The following is a 22,787-nucleotide window of genomic DNA, read 5'->3' on the forward strand; positions in this document are numbered from 1 at the left end:
TATGTGAACTGCAATGAAAATATGATGATCATTTAAAAAAATAAAGCCTCCTATTTTTTAAATTCAATAAATTGAAGAGCTATGAAAACGGGAGTGGTACCATTAAAACAACCATTCTTTTGTGCTCCAGAATTTATTTTTATAATTAGTCATCACCATTGTCAACACATTTTTTGCCAGGAATTCGATGACACATCTGTTTCTGACACACGTCCATAACAGGAGTTGCTTTCTTAGAGTCTCACACTGTCATTATTTGCAATAGATAGATGAAATTCTCAGGTAATGAATGCACAAGTTCAGTCATCATAATGATGCAATTTGTAATCCTGTCTGATCCATTTGGATGGAATAAAAAATAGGAGGCATTTTTGGTACATCTCTCATAAAATGAGATAAATGTGATATATAATTTTATTTCTGCACAGAGGTTCCCTGGGATGGTTATGCAAAATGAAAAGAGTGTGAAATGCTGCATTAGACGATTAAACGGCTTTGATAATAAAATAAATAAATAAATAATCGCTTAACAAAAACAAAAACACTTCAATACTTTGGAATCTGTATTTACTTGCTTCTCCCTACGAGCAAAAGTTAGACACAGGATCACTTTGCCGACTGAGAACCATACAGATGCTTATTTTATACATAGGCATCACCACTTATCAAGGCCAAGAGGCCACTCAAGGATAAGGGTTAAAGAGTGTACAGTAGAAATTGGACAATATAGTAATCATTAGTAATGAAAATTTGGTAAATTTGATAACTTATATAGAACGGCTCATCAAGAACTTATTTACGTTAGACTTGAACACAACCATATTGTAGTCAGCCGGAAAGCAGGAAAACGGAAGACAATTCCACAGGCGTGCAGTTCTAAGAAAGAAGCTTTGTTCATGGAATCTACGTTTAGGTTTAGGCACAGATAAAGAGTGGGGGGAATTATTGATAGTGTGTACAGCTAGACGAGTGTATCTTGTGAAAGTTTGGCGAGGGGGGACCATAGATTGAAGCTCAGCTGAACACCTTCTATGAAAATAACGATACATCAGAGACAAACTCGCAACACCTCTTCTGTGAGATAGAGGTTGCAAGGAAGAGAAAAGGACATCTCCTACGAGGCTACGAAGTCTATTTTGAACTCTATCAAGGCAGGACAAGTCCTTTCTAGCAGATGTGACAACAATATTCCATCCTATACTTTGATGTCAGCCTGAAAGCCAAGGGAGTTAATCCACATATTCAAGAGAATGGCCACAATCAAAAGATTCATTTTTCTAAAGCTCGATGGTAATTTTTTTTTTTTAATATTCAAATTTATTGAAAGATATTTATAGAAAAAAAAAAAAAAAAAAGCTTCGCATAATGTTGGATTTATAAAAAAAATAATGTACAAGAAAGAAATCATCAATCTTTGATCAAATGATTAAAAGTTTTTGATGACATTATTCACCAAAGCTCAAGAAAGTTTTAAAAGGTTTTGTTGTGGAAAGGAATATAATTTCAGTTCCTTTGGTTTGAGCACTTTTTAATGAAATGATGAAGCTTTAAAATTTGGACTTCGGTTAAAAACCGGTGTGAAAAGAATTTTTTAAAAAAAGTGAAAGTTTAAAAGAAATTGATGTAAAAATAGAGTAATTGATAAATAAGCTATGAAAGAAAGGAATAGATATACAAAAAGTATTAGAAGGTGATATAGAGAGAGAGGTTGTAAGAGAAAACAGAAAAGGACAAAGAGGAAAGAAACTGTCAGTGGAAGAAATTAGAAGAGAGGAAAACAACACAAGAAGAAAAAACTCACGAAAGCGAGAGAGAGAGAGAGAGAGAGAGAGATAACATTTACAGAGAAAGAGAGAAAAATTTTGAAAAGAAAGAGGGAGAATGAGCAGACCAAAGAAATGATAAAGAAAAATAAGCAACGAAGAAGTGGAAAGAATATGGGTACAATGTGAATATTTTAAAGTAACAAAACGCAGCCACAAATTAAAATAAATGTGTTGAATATTTATATAATACAAATATATATATATATATATATATATATATATTACACACACACATATACATACATATATACATACATATACATATATATATATATATATATACATGTATGATGGTTGTATAGATTGGTTTCCTAGATGCAGATCAACTGAAACCCATGTGATTATTAAAGAGTGCTCAATGGAGGATAGAGCTGGTATATAGTATGTTTATTATACACAAACAAACATATATATATATATACATACACACACATATTTGTGTGTATGTATGTACATATGCATACATACACATGTATGTTTATGAAAAGAAGCGAGGGATAGAAAACGTGCAGAAGAGAAGTGAATAAAATAATGATGGGAACAGTGAGAGGATAGTCATGTTTTATCTCCTTGTCTTCAAGGAACATCCAAGCGAATTGTTGTCTTCTTTTCAACGCAGGCACATGTTTCTAAACTCTTTCCGTACAGCAAGGATGAAGTTGCTCAGGTTGTTGGAAGCATTCAACTCGGTCACCAATTCGTCAAGGTTTGGAATACTTGGACTACAGTCGGAGACTGAAATATGGGAACAAGAAAATCATTTGAATGCCACACAAAAACACAATTATTATATACGGAAGAAAGAAAATCATTTGAATGCCACACAAAAACACAATTATTATATACGGAAGAAAGAAAGAAAAACATAAGCTCCTTGTTACAAGTATAGGACAGAATTTTTTTTTTTAAAAATATTTGTACAATTTTTTCGGTTTGTTGAGGTTTTGAAAGTGATGTAACACACTTAAATGCAAGATGCTGAGCTACTCTGAAACTTTCAGATTTCCTACTCTTTGTGTTAGTCTCTATGGTTTATATGAAAAAAAAACCCATTCCTGAACAAGACCGCATAGGTGTCACGTTAATGCCCGAATATCAGCTAATTGCGCCAGCGTTATGCAGAAATTATGACTACTTTTTACATGCCACAATAAAAAAAAAAAAGGTAAATAAAATGATTGGTTGACTAGTGGATAACTTTGTGCTTTTTCAGAGGCCCCCTCCCCAGAATATAAAAACAAAAATAAAGAAAAACTTGTATGATTGAAATCAAAAATTAAACCATTCCAATTAAATACAAGAAGAGAAGTATTAAAACTATCGGCTGTCTGCCCAAAGCACACATTTGGCTTTTAAAGCAGATCCTCCCTCCCTCTTACTGCTTTCAAATAGATGGTAATCTTTGCACCCTAATTCATTCTACGTGAAGACATTGGTCTCTTAGTTAGACCAACATGGGTCGCTCGAAGGACACCAAGTTAAGTACATCTATCTATTCATGTTATGTGTAACCTCAATATGTAAATCTAATCCAACCATTTCTTTTTTTTTTTTTCTTTGTATTTTCTTACATATTCAAGTAATTATTATTAATATCCTATTCATTTATTTTAAAACAAATTACTAAAACAGATTTGGTTCTCTCACAATACTTAATAGATACATGATTTCTTAATGTTAGAAAGAAAACTATCTCCAATCTAACACTTATTTATTTAGAATAGAGAAAAAGTAAGATACTCAATATTTTCATCCATGCAGGGGCGCAGAAATAACTTGTGTAGAAAGCAGGCGATCCCTCTCAGTGTGATGGACCTGTAGATTTTGTCAGGTCATCCATCTAGAAGGAAAACTGATATTAAAACTAGGGAAGGGAGGCTTCCTCAGTCATGGTCGACAACTTTTCTAGAGCTAGTGATTTGAACAAATTCTTCAATTTGCAAACTTGAGTTGTTTAAGTAGTAGAAAGGCTCTATCTTTCATCGGCTTTCACACTCCTTTGTCTATCAGCCAGGCGCAGAGGTACAATACCAAGGACTGACCAGAGCCACTATTGACTTGGTTTTCTGACTAGGACATTGAACACCATTCCCCTATTTCCTATTCCCATTTTCTCTTTGTCTTTCAGAAACTGAGCAAATTGGGTTTGCTTGCATGTCACTTGTGCTCACTCTGGTCTGGGCCGGTCTTGTTTGAGAGGTTGAGGTTACCTGATTGACAATTTGTTTGGCTACTGTTTCCGACATAGTATAAGAGCTCTATCATCAGTTGTATCATATCAGGATAGTGGTAATGTCATATCATGAAGGGAAAGGGTCCTTGATGCTATCTCTGGTTGACTTTCACAAGGCCACAACTTTCTAGGCAGGACATAGCTAATGGACAACTGTGTGTGTATACTTGGCAGCAAAATTGACTTACTCTGCTCAACACTCTCCCACTAACCTGAAAGTAAGCAAAAATGTAATGAAATGACAACCCAAACAAAACCAATGCGTCTCCTCCCTTGAGGCTCGCTTTCACAAATATCCGGGGACTTGGAAGTAATCTAGATGATGTAGAGTCTTACCTCTTAGTAAACTCCCCAAATATTGCAGCATTAAGTGAAACACACTTACACTCCTCAATCCCCTCAAACTACATTAACATGATAGGATACCCACCCCGTCTCTGCCGTAAGGACTCGGATAGATATATGCACAGGTTTGGAGTCTATATTCGTAGCACCCTCCCTTTAACTAGAGGGCAACGTCTTGAATTAGATGACCAGGCTTTTATGTGCTTTCGACTAGGCTTTCATCACTGCTAGTCATTTATATTTTCTTTACCATTCTCCCTCAAGTCAGGATTGTAACCTAATCGATCATGTTTCTGATAGTATAGATGCAACGCTCTCCTTAGATAATAACGCCCAAATACATGTTTGGTGACTTTAATATCCACCATAAAAAATTGGTTTGGTTTCTCACTGGACGCTCTACTTATAGCTTCTCTATAGCCTATTCTTCCACACACAGTAACGTTTTCAAGTTGCCTACCAGATCGTGAACCCCAGCAAGCTTCACTTCTAGACCTATTGATCACCACGGTTCCCGAGGACTGTGTGACTAATGCTCACAGTCCACTTGGAAATGCAGACCACTTAGTGGTATCAGTTGACATCACACTTAAATACTAACCTCAAGGTGAGGAACCATTGCTCAACCAAATAAGGTACTACAAAAGGGCTGACTAATAACACATCAGAGATGCCCCACGGACCGATATTTTCTCCCCTTCATGCTGAATAGTGTGCCAATGAGATAACTGAATAGTGCAAAGCGGGCACTGAAGCACATGTTCTCACATGGAAACACCCCCGTTCACTACAGATTGTGCAGCTGCCATTGCACAAAGACAGCATGCATTCCTCCAGTCTGTATGCCATAAATCAAATACAAATAGGCAAAAATTCAGAGATGCTAGAAATCATTGTAAGAGAGAAATAGCAACTGCCAAAAGAAAGCATGCTGAAATAATCAGGGAACGCATAGAATCACAAAAGATAGGAACTTGTGATTTCTGGAAAATCTATAATTGTGTAGTGAATAAAAGGCAATCAGTAATTCCTCCACTATCCAACAACCAGAAGGTTGCATGCACGGCAACCGAGAAAGCGGAACAGCAATTGAAAAGGGGAAACTGCTTGCCCGACAATTTGCTTTCAACAACTCAACCTTAGAGCCAACAAACAACTCCCTCCCAAATTTCCTTATGCGGACTGAAGCTACACTAGATGGTGTAAAAATTCTCATGTCCACAATACCATAAAAAACTTAAACAAGGCGTGTGAGCCTGATCTCATCCCTGCTATACTAATCAAGAAACACTCAGCTGAGCTAGTTTCTGTACTTTCCAAACTCTACAATCTTGCTTCCCTAGTAGCTGGAAGATAGCCTCTGTGGTACAAGAAGGCTGGTGAAAGAACTGACCCTCTCAAGTATCGCCCCCTCAGTCTCCTCTCCTTCCTTGCTAAAATCTTTGAGACCTTAATTAATCAAGCATATCCACCACCTCACAAAAGCAAATCTCTCTGACAAACAGTATGGATTTAGGCAAAGTTGTTCTACTGCAGACATTTTAACAATCATCTCTGAACGCATATACCATATACTGGATAAGGTGGGTGAAGCCAGGGCTGTAGCCCTTGATATATTCAAGGCTGTTGCCAAAGTTTGGTACATAGGGCTGCTAATGAAAATTAAATTGTATGTCATAACTTGATGTAGATAATAGGCCCATCCAGGTTGTCACTGATGGACGTACATCCAAACGGCAAAACATTAATGCAAGAGTGGTTTAGAGGTTGATCCTTGGACCATTATTATTCCTGATATTTATAAACAAATTCCCTGACAATATTGTGTCGTAGATGAGTATATTTGCCGATGATACAATGATCTATAACATACATGAGGGAAGAACAGATGTACAGAAATCTAAGACAATGGCAGAATTGTAAAAAATGACCTGCAGACTGTAGTGGAATGTGCCCACAAATGGATGGCAACATTTAATGCTAGTAAGACTAAACTGCTTTCCTTTAACAATTACAAGATGCTTCTCCAACCACCAATATCCATGACCAATAACACCCTACCTGAGAATTCTTCCTTCAAACTCCTCGGCCTAATATTCACGGGCAATATTAACTGGAACAAATACATTGAGTACACTGTGAAGGCTGCTGCAAAGAAGGTAGGTTCCCTCTATCGAGCTAGAAAACTATTCACACCTGAGAGTATACTGTGCCTCTACGAGGCCACCATTTGCTCAGGCATGGAGTATTGTTGCCACATCTGGGCTGATGCATCTACCACTAGCCTCTCCCTCTTGGATAGGGTCCAAAAAAGAGTTTCCACTCTAATAGGTCCAACTTTGTAAACTTTGCTCCAACCCCTGTCCAATCATCGCATTTCTGTGCTTATTTTACAAATATTTCAATGGAATGTGCTCTGATGAACTTGTTGCATGCACTTGTGCCCCCTCGACGTACATATCCCCAACAAACCCGCTTAACAACAAAATCTCATTCCTTTAATGTTGAGGTGCCTAAATGCCTGAACGCTTTCTATTCTAATAAGTTCTTCCCTTGAATAGCTAGACTTTGGAATTCCCTTTCTGCTACCTGCTTTCCTGGCTGCACTGATATGCAGAATTTTAAATGTAATGCTAACCAACATCTTGTTAATCTTTCCTAGGCATGGTCCCAAATAGTAGCCTTTTACATCTAAGTTGCAATATGCCTTGTTAGGGGTGAACACGAGTTAAAAAAAAAAAAAAAAAAAAAAAAAAAAAAAAAAAAGATGTACATACCCGTGATGAAAAAAAGATTGTATTCCAAAAATCAAATAAATTGATCAAATATTTTATTCTTAAAAAAGAAAATCAAATTTTTTGGTTAACTGAGGAGTAACTCTCTCGTGATGCCATTTTAAAAACACACTTATAAGAAACAAGGGAGATAACTCCAAATTCTCTTAACATGAAGAGATGGGCATTGGAAAAAGTCAAATCAACTTAAAAATGATTTTGATTATAAAAATAAAACTACTGGATCAATTTTTGGTATAGGATATTATTTTTCCATCACAGGTTTGTTTCATACAGACTGTTTTATTTTTTTTCCATTTTGGAGGAATTCTGGACAAGCACCAAAAAGTTTATCATGTATATACAATATGATGATATATGAACGTGAAACTTGGCCAGTGAGGGTTGAGGACATGTGTTGCATGGAATAATATGAGAATTATATGATGGATGTGTTTTAATTATTTTCACAAATTATATTCACACTAAACTAAGCACATTTCTACTGAGACGTAAGGGGCTGCTGTGAATTCAGGTTCATACCTATAGGAGCACCCTGAGTGGGACGCTGTGCAGTGAGCTGTTTGTTTCCATCACATTTTAAATTTCTGTTGTTGGCATAGCCAAAGAAACAGAGAACATCGAGCAGATTCCAAAGACTAATACTTTGAGGTTAGACACTATTAGAGTCGAAAGCCTTCCAACATTTGGACGATTCAATGCCTCCATTCAGTCTCAAGAGAAATTGGATATCTTTGTAAGGGTAGCTGTGTAAATAATCGTGAGGCAAGGGTTGCGCAATCCCTAACAACACTTCTCCTGAGTCGGCACTGCTTGAGTCCAGTGGCAAGGAAAAGTGCTAGATGACTGGAAACAATGCCGAGATAAGCGGAGAACACATACAACACCTGGAATTCCCAAATGGTCACCAACTTTAGTACTGACCAGGTTCAGCATTGCTTAACTTTGGTGATCTAATGGGAACCAGTGTGTCAACGTGATTATGCCGTAATTTGGCCATCTCCACAATAAAGGTGTGATTTTTCTGATTAACGTGTTGGTTAGGAGTGTTTTTGTCAAAGGTGCACAAATGAAGCAAGTTCACCTAAAATATTTTTTTGTTTTCTGGCATAATGGATAAAGTATTAAACAGCAATCAGTTATAAGTTATAGTGTTCAGAAAGGTGATGGTTAAATCCTCAGTAGACGCAGTATTAAGAATATCAGGTCATGAATCACAATTTACTTCTTTAGATTAAATAAAGGGTTCAGTTAGAACAGATTCTCAAGTTGGACAAATATTCACAGAGTTTAACAAGATTCACCTAAAGAAGGTCAGAGGTTACATCGGGTGACATTATGTGAGAAAAACATCCAAGACATTAATCTGAATAATCCAAATAATAAATTTTTTAGAATAAACAAGCTGTGCGTGTGTGGTCTCCCTCTGGTGTTGCATGTGAGATGACGCCACAAAAAATAGTGAAGAAATGATGAATGTGAGAAGTGTGAAGGGCCAACGTTGCCTTCACATTTTTACAAAGTTTCAGAAAAATCTAATGCATGGGGCAAAAGTTATGGGGAGAAAAGTGTTGTTTTTTTGCAATTTTGGGGCATTTGTGACCCCTTTTGAGCTCCTGGAAATGCCAAATCCTAGTGAAAAATGGACAAACAGTGCAGTTTCACGCCTTAAGACATGTATATTTGAATTCAGCGCCATGGAAAACCACTATAGACATACATATCAAGTTTTTGAGTAATATGAAAAAAGAGCTCCAAAAAGGCATGTTGTTTTAGCCCTAAAAGTCCCAGAGGGATGCAAAGCAAAATTTTGCCAGGGTCACCCACAGTGAATTTATATAAAGGAACAATGGCCTCCACATTTTGGCCAAATTTCAGGAAAATCTAATGGATGGATCAAATGCTATGGAGTCATTTAGGGTATTTTATTTTACCTCTTGAGCCCCTGGGGATGCAACGGAAATTTTTGCAAAAAAATTTTTTCACTGTGCACATCTATTTAATGAAATACAATTTGTGGCAAAATTTCAGGAAAAACTAATGGACGATTATCTGGCAATCCTCTGGAATAACGGATGCACGCACCGCACTGAAAACATAGGTCCCTCTCGAATACATCGGGGGGGGGGGGGGGAATCAAAAAGTTGGAGCAATTTTGGTAAACAAATGCAAAAACCTACCAGTGTACGTCCCATTTTCCGAGATTTTGATGAAAAACATATAAAACTTGTGTGGTTTGCGGTGATTAATGTAGTTGAAGATCATCTGAATTCGGTTGTCTGAAAAGAAAGAAAAAAAAAAGAAAAATAATTGATATCATGCTTTTAAATTATTTAAACATTCTGAACTTTTATTCTCTTTGCTCTCATTATGATTACGTTTCGACTTTTTTTTTTTTTTTTTTTTTTTTTTTTACACTCCAGCAACAAACTCATAGTTTTATAACAATCTGGTGCAATTAATAATTTAAAGATTAAACGATGCTGCATTAATGGTTTCATTTAATTTTGTTGCTTTGTTTCAAGTTCTTTATATCTTCAGTGTTGCTTTTGGTGGTTATCTTTATGGCATATCAACCTTTTTCGGATTATTTAATGCTAAATCCCAGTCATATTGGAAAAAAAGTTGTTATGCTTTTAGTTCTTTATATTTCCAAATATTTACTCATGGTGTTTTCGCTGATTGCTTTGATTTATGGTATATCAACCCTTTTCAGATATCTAATGCCGAATTCAGTCATTTAAGAAAAAAAATATATGCGTCTAGTTTTTTATATCTCAAATATTTATTCACGTTGTTTGGTTTGGGTGTTTCGTAGAGGAACGTTTTTGTTTTAGTTTCTGACTTTGCAGAACAGCATGGAGTTTTATAGGGGGCAAGAAAAAACAATAACATCAATGTTTTGTGCATTTTATGTCAGAATAACAGTATCTTCAGACAACCTGATCTGGTAGCACTAGGCTGTATTAATGAAATTAACTTTGGAAATGCTATTTAAAAAAAAAAAATGATAATTTCGCAAAAAAGAAAAAAACAAAAAAACAAATGTCAGATTATTTACTAAAGGTTTTTTTCTGTTTAAAGAAACAGTTGATTCTTTTTGTACAGGTGCTTGCATGCAAATTCTATTGTGAAGCAAGGACTGCATAATACCAATCACACCTCTTTTGAACTGATATAGCTTGAGGTTATTGGCATAATCACATTGACACATTAGTTAGATTAATTTAGTTAAGCAATATTGAGTCGAATTTATCAGATCAGTAACCATTTGGGAATACTAGGTGCTGTATATAGGATGACGATACCTCCCCACAAGAACTGAAAAAAGTTAAGGTCACCATTTCCCCTGACCGAGATATACATGCAACTGGGGACCACTTATGAATCTGATATTCCCTAGAAACTTCTTGCTTAGAAGGAACCCGGTTAAACCCAACTACTGTGAATACTATTTCATCATTAAGCAAAGAAATTTAGACTTATGAACTCACATTCTATGATACTGAGGCAATTCAAGTATATGATCGTTTCCAGTCTGGAGTCAGATCCACAGCGCACTTCCAGCTTCTTCTCAATGATCAAATCTCTCTCGATTGTCCGTTTCCAGTTCATTTTTGATTTTTGGTTTTCCTTCTCTTCTTTTACCATCAGGATTCCATTGGAGCACTTGATTGGCAATTCTTTCCAAGGATCAATCTTAGCGTATGTCCGAGCCAGCTTAGACACCATGTGCAGATTATTGGCAATACTAACTGTTAGCTAGAGTGGTCTCTGACGTTTTGGTTGGTAGCTCGATCAGTCCATTTGATTCGTAGAATCTTTCTACGGCATTAGGAATCAAAGTGTCTAATTTCCATTCTTGGCTGATTTTGACATGCCACGTTTCACTTCTACATAGCAATGTTGAGAAGATGTTGCTGTTAAAAAATCTCAATTTAGATCCGAGGATGCATTTTCTGTTTTACATTATCAGTTACAGTCAGCTAACGTATTTCCGAATTTCCGGTGTAGCGCTACTGGAAGTGGTGACAAGGCAAAGCAGTTCCTTCGTCTTGTTATTTTCATTTCAATAATTTTATTTTTATGCTATCATAAATATATATCTATTATGTAAATTCAAATAAAAAACTTATTTCTTAAATTTAAAAAAAACTTTCATTTTTATAATTCCATAAACATATATTTCTTATAAAATTTGAAATAAAATAAAAACTTCTTTTTTTTTTTATTTTGTTATTAAAAGTGCCAATCTATATATCTATAAAAGTGAAATTGTCTGTCTGTGTGTAAATTTCCCTACCAAACTATTCTGCCAATTTTCAGTCTACAGACTCGAGATTTGTCATAAGGGGTATTGAGATTTGGGAAAATCTTTTTAATTGGTTTTCAGCCAGAAATTTGTCTGTCAAGGAGTCAAAGTTTTATGATTAGATATTTGAAATCTCTACCAAACTCTTCTACCAATTTTGGGTCTAAACAGTTGAAATTTTAGATGTATATTACTTAGACGTGGATCAAACTTTTTAATTTGGTTTGAGCCCAAAACAATAAATGTTAAGGCATCAAAATTGGGATCCAAGTTTAAAAACATTGACTTCTGCAGTCTCTACCAAATTACTCAGCCATTTTTGGTCCAAACATTTAAAACTTTACCTAAAGCATATTCAGACATAGGGCAAGCTTTTTAATCTGTTTTTGGCCAAAAATTTGGCTGCCAAGGAGTCAAAGTTCAAAAGATTTAACCTTTGCCGTCTCTAGCAAACTATTCAGCCAATTTTGGGTTTAAACATTTGAAATTTTACATAAAGAGTATTCAGACATGCAGCAAGCTTTTTAATCAGTTTTTGGGCGAAAATTTGGCTGCCTAGAGGTCAAAGTTGAAAGAGTTGACCTTTGAAGACTCTACCAAACTCCTCCGCTAATTTTGGGTTTAAACAATTGAAATTTTAAATGTACCTGGACAGGAGTCAAAATTTTAATGTATATATATATATATATATATATATATATATATATATATATATGTATATATAAGTTATGAACAGTACATAGAGCCCGAACAAAACCAGGCTGAACTACTAGTAGAGACTAATTGTGTTATTTTTATCTGTATGATTTTGTTAATTTTTATTGTATAATAAATATTTAATAATGTCCTTTTCTTATATTTTATTAGGTACAGGTAGCCAAAATTTTACAAACAACTATGACTAAATTCAATCCTTTTATAGAATAGTACATAGCAATACAAGAAAAACAAAACAAAAATCATGAATATATCCTGTTTAGTTTTCAGGTTATGACCATTTTAATATTTGCAAACATGCCACGAACATATTTAAATTACAATATGACAACTTTGAAAGCAACTGACAAAAAAAATAACCGGTAAAAATGTCACAAAAGATGCCTTCATCATTTCTAGTATGAGAAAATAATATGAAGTAAAAATACAATTATATCTAATTCAATTTTGGCCTTCATTTTTGAGGTGTGAAAAGTGAACATTGCATCATTTATAATAACAAAACTGCACTGATGGGCAATTTTTAAAGTATCATCAAATAAAACTGAATGAAATGAAAGCAAATATGAACACGCAATATAATTCTATACGTTATATATCTATTATTATTATGCCTATCCGTTCTTCAAACAATTCTAGCTGCAATTTATTTCATTATAAGTAGATAAAAATGCTCTTTTGTTCAATTTTAGCAGCAGAAATAAAGTATGAAATATCATAAACATATACTAATTTCAAAATCACAAAAACTATTAAAGATACAGATGTGGAATTTTGCATGCTTAATCAACACATATTATAGAATATCATATCCAAATGTCAGCTCTTTACACCTTGTAGTTCTTAAATAATAACCTCAAGAAAATGCAATGATTTTATGTAGTATTTTTTCACTTTGTTTATCATGGCGATGTATATAAGCAAGTGTACATGTTCAACAAAGCTGCATGTTATCAACAACAAAGTTCTTTATACAATTGGTATTTCTTTCTGATTCTGTTAAATTCTTCGCTGGTAACTGACCACGTTCGTCTATTTGAGATGGTTACCTCCAAGTCCTAGTCAAACACATACAGAGAAGAAACTTTTTCTACTTCTGACCTAGGCCATCTAAAGGCATTTACTTTTACCTTACACTTATCTAAAAACTTCACCTGTCCTTTATTGCTTGTGGCACAAATCACTTGGCCTAAATAAAAGTCGTCATCATATACTGCCATAAACTGTCTTTGTTTACTGAAGTTGTAATTTCCAAATTGTGCTTTCTTCATCTGTTTCACTGCTTTCTGATTCATTGTCTGGCAGTGTTTCAAGGTCATTTATTAAGTCTGCAATTCAAAAATGTTTTCAAGTGGTTTGTCAGCGACTCTAAGGGCCGATCAAGTTTTAAATGTTCAAATTCATTGCCAAGAACTATCTTCTGAAACCTAATTTCATCTTTTAGGGTTTCAAGTTTATTATTCCCGCTTCCTAACACATGTACCATCTGTGTGACATTCTCCTCACTGAAACATGGCCAGTAATGCCTCTTCAACCTCTTCATGATGAGATTTTTTCCTCTGGGCTAGTTTCCTTGTGTGTATCGCTTTTTTCTTGTTTTGTTTCCCCCAGCTGTTGCTTTCTTTTCTGAAGTATCATCTTCTGTAATGCCCGGTGTTTCATTATAATTTCTTTGGATTTGGATCCACACAATCCAAGCAACTTGTTTCTTTTCAGATTTACTATCAAGCCAAAATTTAGTCCTGGGCATGATGTAAAACTACATCTGGCAACGAGGCCCTGGTGCGGGAGCTCCAGAGTTTTGGGGAGAATGTCAGTACCCCTTAGTTGTTGCAGTGCTGGGTCACCCTTGGGCAAGGTGTAGTACCCCTTAACCTCTCTATTTAGGGTCACAAAAATCCAAACCTGGTCAATGATGCTCTTGGCGGATGAGGAAGGAATCCCAGCGGATGAACCAGCACCGCAGTGCCGACACGGTCAACAAGGGTGATGTACAACTCGACTTGGGTCTGTCTCAGCCATCAGATGTGTGCAGACTGTCCTGGCCCGTCCTTGCCTCTGTACTTTTGCTTTCAGCAGAGAGGATGCTAGCAGTACTGGGCAAGCTGCTTATTCCTACTTTGCCAAGGCTGGGAGAGAGGTGAAAGTCCTGTGGCGATGGAGGGAGGACATACTGGCAGGTTTGATGGACTGGAAGCCGCAGCGTGATCTCTGCACTCAGGCGATTGGCATATGATGGTCGTGCTTTTGCTGAAGCCGTCATTATCGAAATCGACGGACTGCCCGAGAGAGAGAGAGAGAGAGAGAGAGAGAGAGAGAGAGAGAGAGAGATCAAGCCAAATTGAAGTTTTGTTTTTCTTCAGCAATTTGATGGTGCTATGATGGTGTAAAGATGAACGAGTCTCTTGTAATGCTAAAATCCAAGTCATCAAAGCATTCTTCTCCTATCATGTTAATTATTTGGCTGTGCTGTATTTGCTGATGTTTCTTTTCATCTTTAATGTCATTGTATCTCCCACCTGGCAGGAAGTCTGTCAGCTGACGTTGAAGAACATCTTTGTATGCTGAACAAAGTTGATGCAGTACACTTTGAACCGTTATCTTCTTTTGTGAATGCATTTCATAGAGGGCAGAAAAGACAAGACTGTTTCAATCAATGCCAAACAGTGGTGGAAAGTTGACATCTATCAATTCTTTAGCATCTTGTTCTCATCTTCTAAGAGCAGCATTCATTTCCACAACATAGCAAAAGAAGTTCAAGTAATTTGACTGTCTGCTGAGTAGGATCAAGTAAGGTCCAGTATATCTGTGGTATAACAGTCCAAGTGTAACCATGACACAGTCAATTGACTCACTCCTAGCATCATGAAGTACACATTCTTGTTTCAAATTCAATGATGCCATGAAATCTTGCAAAAACTTCACAATATCATTTTGATGAAAGTGGAGTGAAGCTGCAGCTTGAAAAAAGTTGTTAAATCTATTCCGTCTAAAACTTCTAATTGTAGAATTTTGTGAGTGAGGGTGACAGTAGGCTTCCCAGGAGGCTTTGCATCCATTTTTTTATCCCCTCTTGGTCCCAACACATCACAAGCAGTTCTGATAAAGCGATATGCTGCATTTTTCTGAACTTGAAGGAAATCTTTTGAATTTTTCAAGACCATCACAACCAATTTTCTCATTCGTATCTTGTTCCCATTTTCACAAGACTTTTTCAGATTCAGAACTGAGGCCAAGAAGAAAGTGAGCATTACAATGGAAAAACTCCATATTTTCATCAGTGCCAAGTGTATCCATCCTCTGTAAAGTAAAGGCTTTGTCAAATGACTCCATGACACTTGCTCTGTCACTCATAAGGCCAGTCAGATTCTGTAACATTGACCGAAATAGAGCATCCACTTCATCATTTGTGAACAGATCAGCCAACTCTTGGAACATATTAAAGGCCATATCAACTAAAGTACCTGAATCTTCCTTGAATACAGAAGAGAATTCACATGGAAGCAACTGATCACTATCTGTTGAAAGTTGGTGTCCTACAATCTTTTGGTGATTCCTAGTTGTGCCATCAGAATGCAAGTCTACGTTGCTTGACTGTAGTAATGTTTCAGCTATTTGTTGTTTGACCAGGACCGCTCTTTGTCAGCATACCTAAGAGATGATCTCTCTGATGGTAGGTCTTTTGGATCTTTAGCTGTATAAAATATGTCTTGCTACAATGTCAATTACCTTTCCACAATTCTTACCAAATGTTTCCGCTTGTCCCATCAGTTCAATGACGCACTTGATGACATCTTTTAGTATACCGGTTGCTATTATGTTCCTTCATAGAAACATTCTTCTCCCAGCCCTGATTAAGAAAATCAACTTTCATCTGTTCGATTTTCAACTCATTCTTTTTTCGTCTTTGCTTTTCTTGTGAAATTTTTTTTAAATTCAAGAGGAGGGTTTAATTTTTTTCTTTCAGTTGCAGCTTCAACTTCAAAATTTGTTTTGACAATATTATTTGATTGGCCGCTCTTTCCATCTTTTCTTTCTTATTCAATCTTTTTTCCTTCTTTCTCAAACGTTTTTGAAATGCGGAGTGTCTAATTTTTGAAAGTTCCTGATTTCTCTGCTGCAGAGTAGACAAGGTGCTTTCAAGTTTAATTTTATTTTCATCATATTGCTGTTGTAATGACAACAAATCTTTATTCTTTCTCAGCTCTTCGTCTTTTCTGCTTCAAATGGTCATGAAACGACTGCATCTTTTCTGTGAGTATGTTTCTCATGGACTCTTTTTTCTCTTTCAGTTTTTTTCTGCATATCTTCCACTTTTCCCCTTAATTTTATTATCGGATTGGTTTTTGACCCTGAGAGCAATGGTGAATTTTCTAGGTTGCTTTCATCATCATTAGTCAGATTTTGTTTAATACTCAGTCTCTTTTTTACAAGCTGGCATAGCTGCCTTGAGTGTAACTGGACTAGATTTTACAATGGTTGTGGCGACATCCTCACTGATTGGTTGACACTGGTAATCTGCTTTCAGGAAGTCTTCTAATTTGGATTACGATGCCAAGATTAACAGATTTCTAAATGTCTGAATTTTATTTGTTTCCCAAATAACTGCTTATCAATGAAACATCCAGCCTGATATATCCAGGATGATGGAAGTACCTCTTTCCTCTGTAAGGAAACTAAGTCCAGAATGAGGCCATTTGTAAGTGCAATTACTTTGGTTGTCTTGACAAACTTGGACTAATCAGTTAATCTCTGATAATACCAGCACATGACAAATGCTCTCCAACAAATTTTAAGTTTTCAAATAAAAATGTCCAGAATCTGTCAGAATTATTTAAGTTTAATTAGTTTAAACAGTATGAGTTTCCTCAATTAAGTGCTTTATTCTCAACTGATGGATGCTGATTAAAATTGGATGCTGATAAAATTGGATGCATATTTGACAACATCATCCCAGGTTTTTAATCCATCTTCGAGATAGAAAAGTTGTAGGAGTTTGTTTGTGTCAACTTTTGGAAGTGATAGTCTTCTGCCTTTTCCAGTGAAATTAAAAATATCCTTTCATTTTTTGAAATTACAATATTCTGAAATAAAAATATCCCCAAAAGAAAATTTCAAATGTAAATGAAAAAAATTTGATAACAGTATAAAATTTTTCTAATTACAATATCTAATAGACAAACTGTTAAAAATAAGGATGCTTATGTACTTTTGATATTTTTAAATAGTTTTTTTCAGGTTAAATTCAAGTTTCATATTTTTTTTCTTTTTTTTTATTAAGTTGTTAGGTGGAAACACAGAATAGTTACAAAACAGCTTCCCTCCCCATGTTAAAAATGGCTTTCAAAATAACGTTATTTCAGCATGGTACCAAAAGTGCACAAGTACCAAAATGAGTGGAAATTATTAATTATTTTACCTTTGTATTGTTTATTAAATTGTTAGGTGAAAGTACAGACTAGTTTAAAAAAAACAAAAACAAAAAAAAACACTCCCTCCACATGTTAAGAATGGGTTTCTAAATATTAATGTTCGCTACATAAGTACTATTGTTTTTTTTTTGTATTGTTTATTAAATTCTTAGGTAAAAGTACATACTAGTTAAAAAAAGAACAAAAAAAATATCTCTTCCACACATTAAGAATGGCTTTCTAAATACTAACGTTTGCTATATAAGTATTATTGTTTTCTTTCTTTTTTTATTGTTTTAACATTTCTTTTTTGTATTGTTTATTAAATTAGGTCAATGTGCACTAGTTGTCCAACTTGCAAAGAGTGTTTATTCTGAAAGCCGTTCTTAACATGGCGAGGTTGGGGTAAGGGGGGTGGTATTCTGAAAGCTGTCCTTAACATGGGGAAGTTTGCAGTGTTTATTCCGAAAGGCATTTTCTTATTTCCAACTTCCCCATGTTAAGAAAGCCTTTCAGAATAAACATCCTTTGCGGGTTGGACAACCAGTGCAAATTGACCTTCAATTCTTAGGTGAAAGTACAGACTAGTTAAAAAAAAATATATAAATAAACGCTCTTCTCCACGTGTTAAGAATGGCTTTCTAAATACTAACGTTCGCTACATAAGTACTATTTTGTTTATTGTTCTAACATTTATTTTTTGTATAGTTTATTAAATTGTTAGATGAAAGTACAGACTATTTAAAAAAAACCTCTCTCCTCCAGGAGTTAAGAATATGTTTCTAAATACCAACGTTCGCTATATAAGTACTATTGTTTTTTTTAACACTTATTTTTTGTATTGTTTATTGAATTGTTAGGTGAAAATACAGACTATTAAAATAAAAAAAAAATAACATCTGTCCCCCACGTGTTAAGAATGGCTTTCTAAATACTAAGGTTTGCTACAGAAGTACTTTTTTTATTGTTCTAACATTTATTTTTTGTATTGTTTATTAAATTGTTATGTGAAAGTACAGACTATTAAAATAACATCTGTCCTCCACGTGTTAAGAATGGCTTTCTAAATACTAAGGTTTGTTACATAAGTACCTTTTTTGATTGTTCTAACATTTATTTTTTGTATTGTTTATTAAATTGTTATGTGAAAGTACAGACTATTAAAAAAACAAAAAACAAAACACCCTCCACTTCCAATGTTAATTTTTTTTTTTGTATTCACATAACACTTGCTTATTTAGTTTCGTTTGCATTCTGTTTTTGTTCTAACACACAACTGACAGCTTTTTTTCTTGGCCGTTGGTTTGAAATATTGTCAGGAATTATTTAATTTTAATTAAATTTTCAGTGCTTTTGAATCTTATGATAAATAAGTGTTTTTTTTTTTATAAAATCTTAGGAATGCTTTTGCACTTTATAACAACAACAAAAAAAGTCAGAACATCGCTTATTTGTTTACATTAAGTGCTGAACACATCCTAACCACATGTTGCACAATATTTTTGAATATTTTAAATATTCAAAGATAACTTTTACAAATTAATGTACAAAAATTGTTTCTTATCAGTAATAGGCACTTTGATATAACAGGTGCGCATTTGAAATTAATGTTTCTGTTCAGAGCACAATTAAACCATGATACTTGATATCTGACTCTTAAACTTTAATTCAAGCCATTATATAAAAAATAATTTTATAAAATCAAAAGTAGGTTCTCTACAGTGCAATGTAGACTACAATGTATTAAGTAGACTAAGTAACAGCGGGTAGGATTGAAAAATTGGTGATTTTACCGATTTTGACTACAATAAACTATGGGAGGATGAAACATTTGTTGATCCTCATTCATTCCTGGCCAACATTGCGTCTGTCTGCTAGTTAACATTAAATATTAAAAATTTTATAAAACTACAACAAAAACCTTTAAAATCACTTTACTGATGAATGCACTAATCAGAATTTGATTTTTAATAAATTTTACTTGTGCGATTCACACAAAATAAACTAAATTCCAATTTGAAACAAAATATCTCATCAAGTTCAGAAAAAAAAAAAAAGGCACTTATCCAGTTTTACCTCAATATTAAAAACTGCTTGTAAAAATAAAAAATAAAGAAAATGGTACAAAAATGTTATAGACACGTTAGGTTTTAAAAAAGACAGTACAATAAAAATTATGCAAATTCACTAAGTATTTTTTTTAACAAAAAAAAAAAACACTCATATTATTTGGAATCTTCAGACTAGCGTTCTCATCTTGGGCATCATTTTTACGTTTCGGTCGGTGTAACCTCCGACCTCCTTGAGATGTCTCTTGTTGAACTCAAGAATTCGAGAATTTGGACGGAATTTCAAACGGACCCTTTATTTACTTTCATGCGAGTAGCATGCTCTCATTTCGTCAGCCATGACTGGATAGAGGTTCTAAGTAATTCGCAATGGTATTTTTCAGTTGCCCATACTGAGAATTAAACCTTTAGCCTTCAGGAGAATATCACAAGTACTCATGGCACAGTGGTTAGAGTACTTGGAAAAATCAAGTGTAAAAGTGATATTCTCCTGAAGGTTGAAAATACAATTGCGAATGACTTTAGATCTCTATCTAGTCATGGCTGATGGAACAAGAGCATGCTACCCCTGTGAAGTAAATAAAGGGTCCGTTCAAAATTCCATCCAAATTCCTGACTTCGATAAGATACACCAAAATATGAAAATGACAGTCAGGATGAGAACAGTAGTATGAAGATTCCAAATAATATGACTAACTAATCCTCATCTCAAAAATTCAGAAACATATAAAAAAACAAAACATTTTTACGGTAAAATGTCTTTTTGTTGTTGTTGTTGCTGTTGTTGTTGTATGTCAGCGTTCAATGTGGGTCGGTTGAGCCGACTCCTCCAACTGAATTCTCTTCATCTCGAATAGACGCCACACAAGCATGTCGGTTTGAAGCTGTGGTCAATATCAGGTCCAGCTATTCCCGATTCCAGCAGCGCACTTCGTAGAGGCAAGAACACAGGATTAGATCAGCATCTTGCTTCATCCTGCTGAGCCAGGTTTTCAGCTGACTACGTGTCGTTTCTTCCAATCCTGGAGTGGGATTGGATTGATGGTAGCATGGATAAAATCATTTGGTTGCTGGCGCTAAGTGTGACCAAACTATTGGAGATGTCTCAGAAATAGAATCTGTTTGAGGGATGATATCCAGCAGCATAAACGGGTGGTGTTTGGGTTGAATTGGTGTCAGCGAACCCAAAAGATGTGGTGTAGACATTGGTGGTCAAAAACTTTGATACTTGTACAGTTTAATCAAGACATTAAAAAATGAAAATATCAAAAAAAAGGTTATATTGTACGCATTCATAATGGGACGAAGTTCTCAAAAAAAAAAAAAAAATTTCACTTAATTTCATCAAGTAGTTTTTTTATTTTACAGCAAAAAAACAATTTGTCATGATACCGAGCAAAAGGTTCGATTTTTAGAAGAAAAGCTAGTAATAAAGATGGGGAGGGAATGTCGGCACTTTAACTGGAGTTATCTCCCCGTGGCGTGTTCAACGAATTTCATAATGGCTGACTTCAACGTGCTTTCATAAAAACGTATTTTTTTGCTGTAAAATAAAAACTACTCGATCAAATTAAATTAATTTTTTTTTCAGAGATCTTCAGTCCAAAACGGATACGTACAATATAAGCTTTTTTCAATATTTTCATTTTTTAATGTCTTGATTAAACTGTACAAGTATCAAAATTTCCAGTCTGCACAGGTCACAAACTCGTACTGTCTGCCATTTTTTGCTTATATTAAGATCAATAGCCAAGGGACATAATTCTGAATTTTAATCTCATGAAGGCATCATAATCAGCTAGAAATCAAAATTTCATAAAAACTAAATACTGAATGAATTTTTTATAAATTTTGATGTAAAGCCATTTTTTTTTTTTTTTACTTAACAGGTATGTACATTTTGTTACTGTTTTAATACATTGCTTTGTTTATTAATCAGAATATGACTTACTTGAAGTTTTCTTGAATTGTAGCCCAAGTGTTTCATAGAACCAATTTTTCGCTTTCTCAAACTCTACCAGTTTCCATTTAATGCTTTTGTCTTGTTTTGATATTGCTGAAAAATTAAATATGTCAAATTAAATAAATGGCATTCATAGTAAGAACTGAACTTTGAAAATTTTGTGTGTATATCTATATAGATATATGTATGCGTGTGATGTTGCCCAGGATTGAACGAGGATAAATGAATGTTCCACAATTTCAATACTTTTATTGCCATTAAAATCAGTGAAATCGCTTATTTCTCAATCAAATCAGTTGATTACCTGCTCTAGTCAGGGATCCACCATAGTGCACCAAGAGGAAGCTTTACATGCTTCTCTGAAGAGATTTAGTCCACAATATATTATAGTCTATCTTGCACTGTAGAGAACCTACTATTGATTTTATAAAATTATGTTTACAAAATGACTTGAATTAAAGTTGAAAATGCAAAAGTCAAGTATCATGGTTCAATTGTGCTCTAAACAGAAACGCTCAGTTCAAACACACCCCTGCCTTGCTGTTGAATTTATACACTGGTCAATTCTTGTGAAGTAATAAAGCTTCTTAAATGCACATGGGATGCTTTAGTCAAATTCGGACTGTTCCTTCTCTAATAGGATTTTATCGGGTTATCGATTTTCAATATTTATTGAAAGCATTCCAATGCAAAATCATTTGCAAGAACACTTTCAGACACATAAAGAACATTTATGTGAAATGTTTAAAAACTTGGCTTAGCTGTTGTGGAGTCCATAGGGAACAAACTGACACACATGGACAAAGTGCTATATATATATATATATATAGAAATATATAGTAATTTATAAAATATATATATAAAAAAAAAAAAGGAAAATGTCTACCTTAAACCACTAACCTAGTTCTAAAACAGATCCTTTGTTCGATAAAATGCATGCCCATTGGCTGATAGGAAGGGGCGCGGTGGATACTAGAAAGCTGATTGGCTAACTAAAAATCCTCAACATATATAAAAACAAGAAACAACCACAGAATTTGCGCATAAGCCTGACGAATCCTATAGTGGATGAAACGCAGAATATTCAGTGTAGCTTAATCGCCATATATATTTTAT

The 22,787-nt window shown here is 34.6% G+C and overlaps 1 protein-coding gene and 1 pseudogene across 3 annotated transcripts in view; both read right to left on the reverse strand.

The window, feature by feature from the left end:
• Positions 1–1,357: 1,357 nt before the first annotated feature.
• Positions 1,358–22,787, reverse strand: part of LOC145247337 (kinetochore protein Spc25-like) — a 64,058-nt gene continuing 42,628 nt past the window's right edge. For all 3 annotated transcript variants that reach the window (XM_080108998.1, XM_080108999.1, XM_080108997.1), the window contains exons 4-6: positions 21,660–21,764; positions 9,380–9,478; positions 1,358–2,561 (exon numbers count right to left, since the gene is read on the reverse strand). In XM_080108998.1, the coding sequence (XP_079965124.1) occupies positions 2,437–2,561; positions 9,380–9,478; positions 21,660–21,764 (329 nt within the window). In that variant the 3' untranslated portion in view covers positions 1,358–2,436. The remainder of the gene's footprint in view (positions 2,562–9,379; positions 9,479–21,659; positions 21,765–22,787) is intronic.
• On the reverse strand, positions 8,075–8,192 carry LOC145247740 (5S ribosomal RNA; annotated as a pseudogene).

Source organism: Euprymna scolopes, chromosome 25 (assembly GCF_053919585.1).
Source record: "Euprymna scolopes isolate OS-2025 chromosome 25, ASM5391958v1, whole genome shotgun sequence".
NCBI lineage: Eukaryota > Metazoa > Mollusca > Cephalopoda > Sepiida > Sepiolidae > Euprymna > Euprymna scolopes.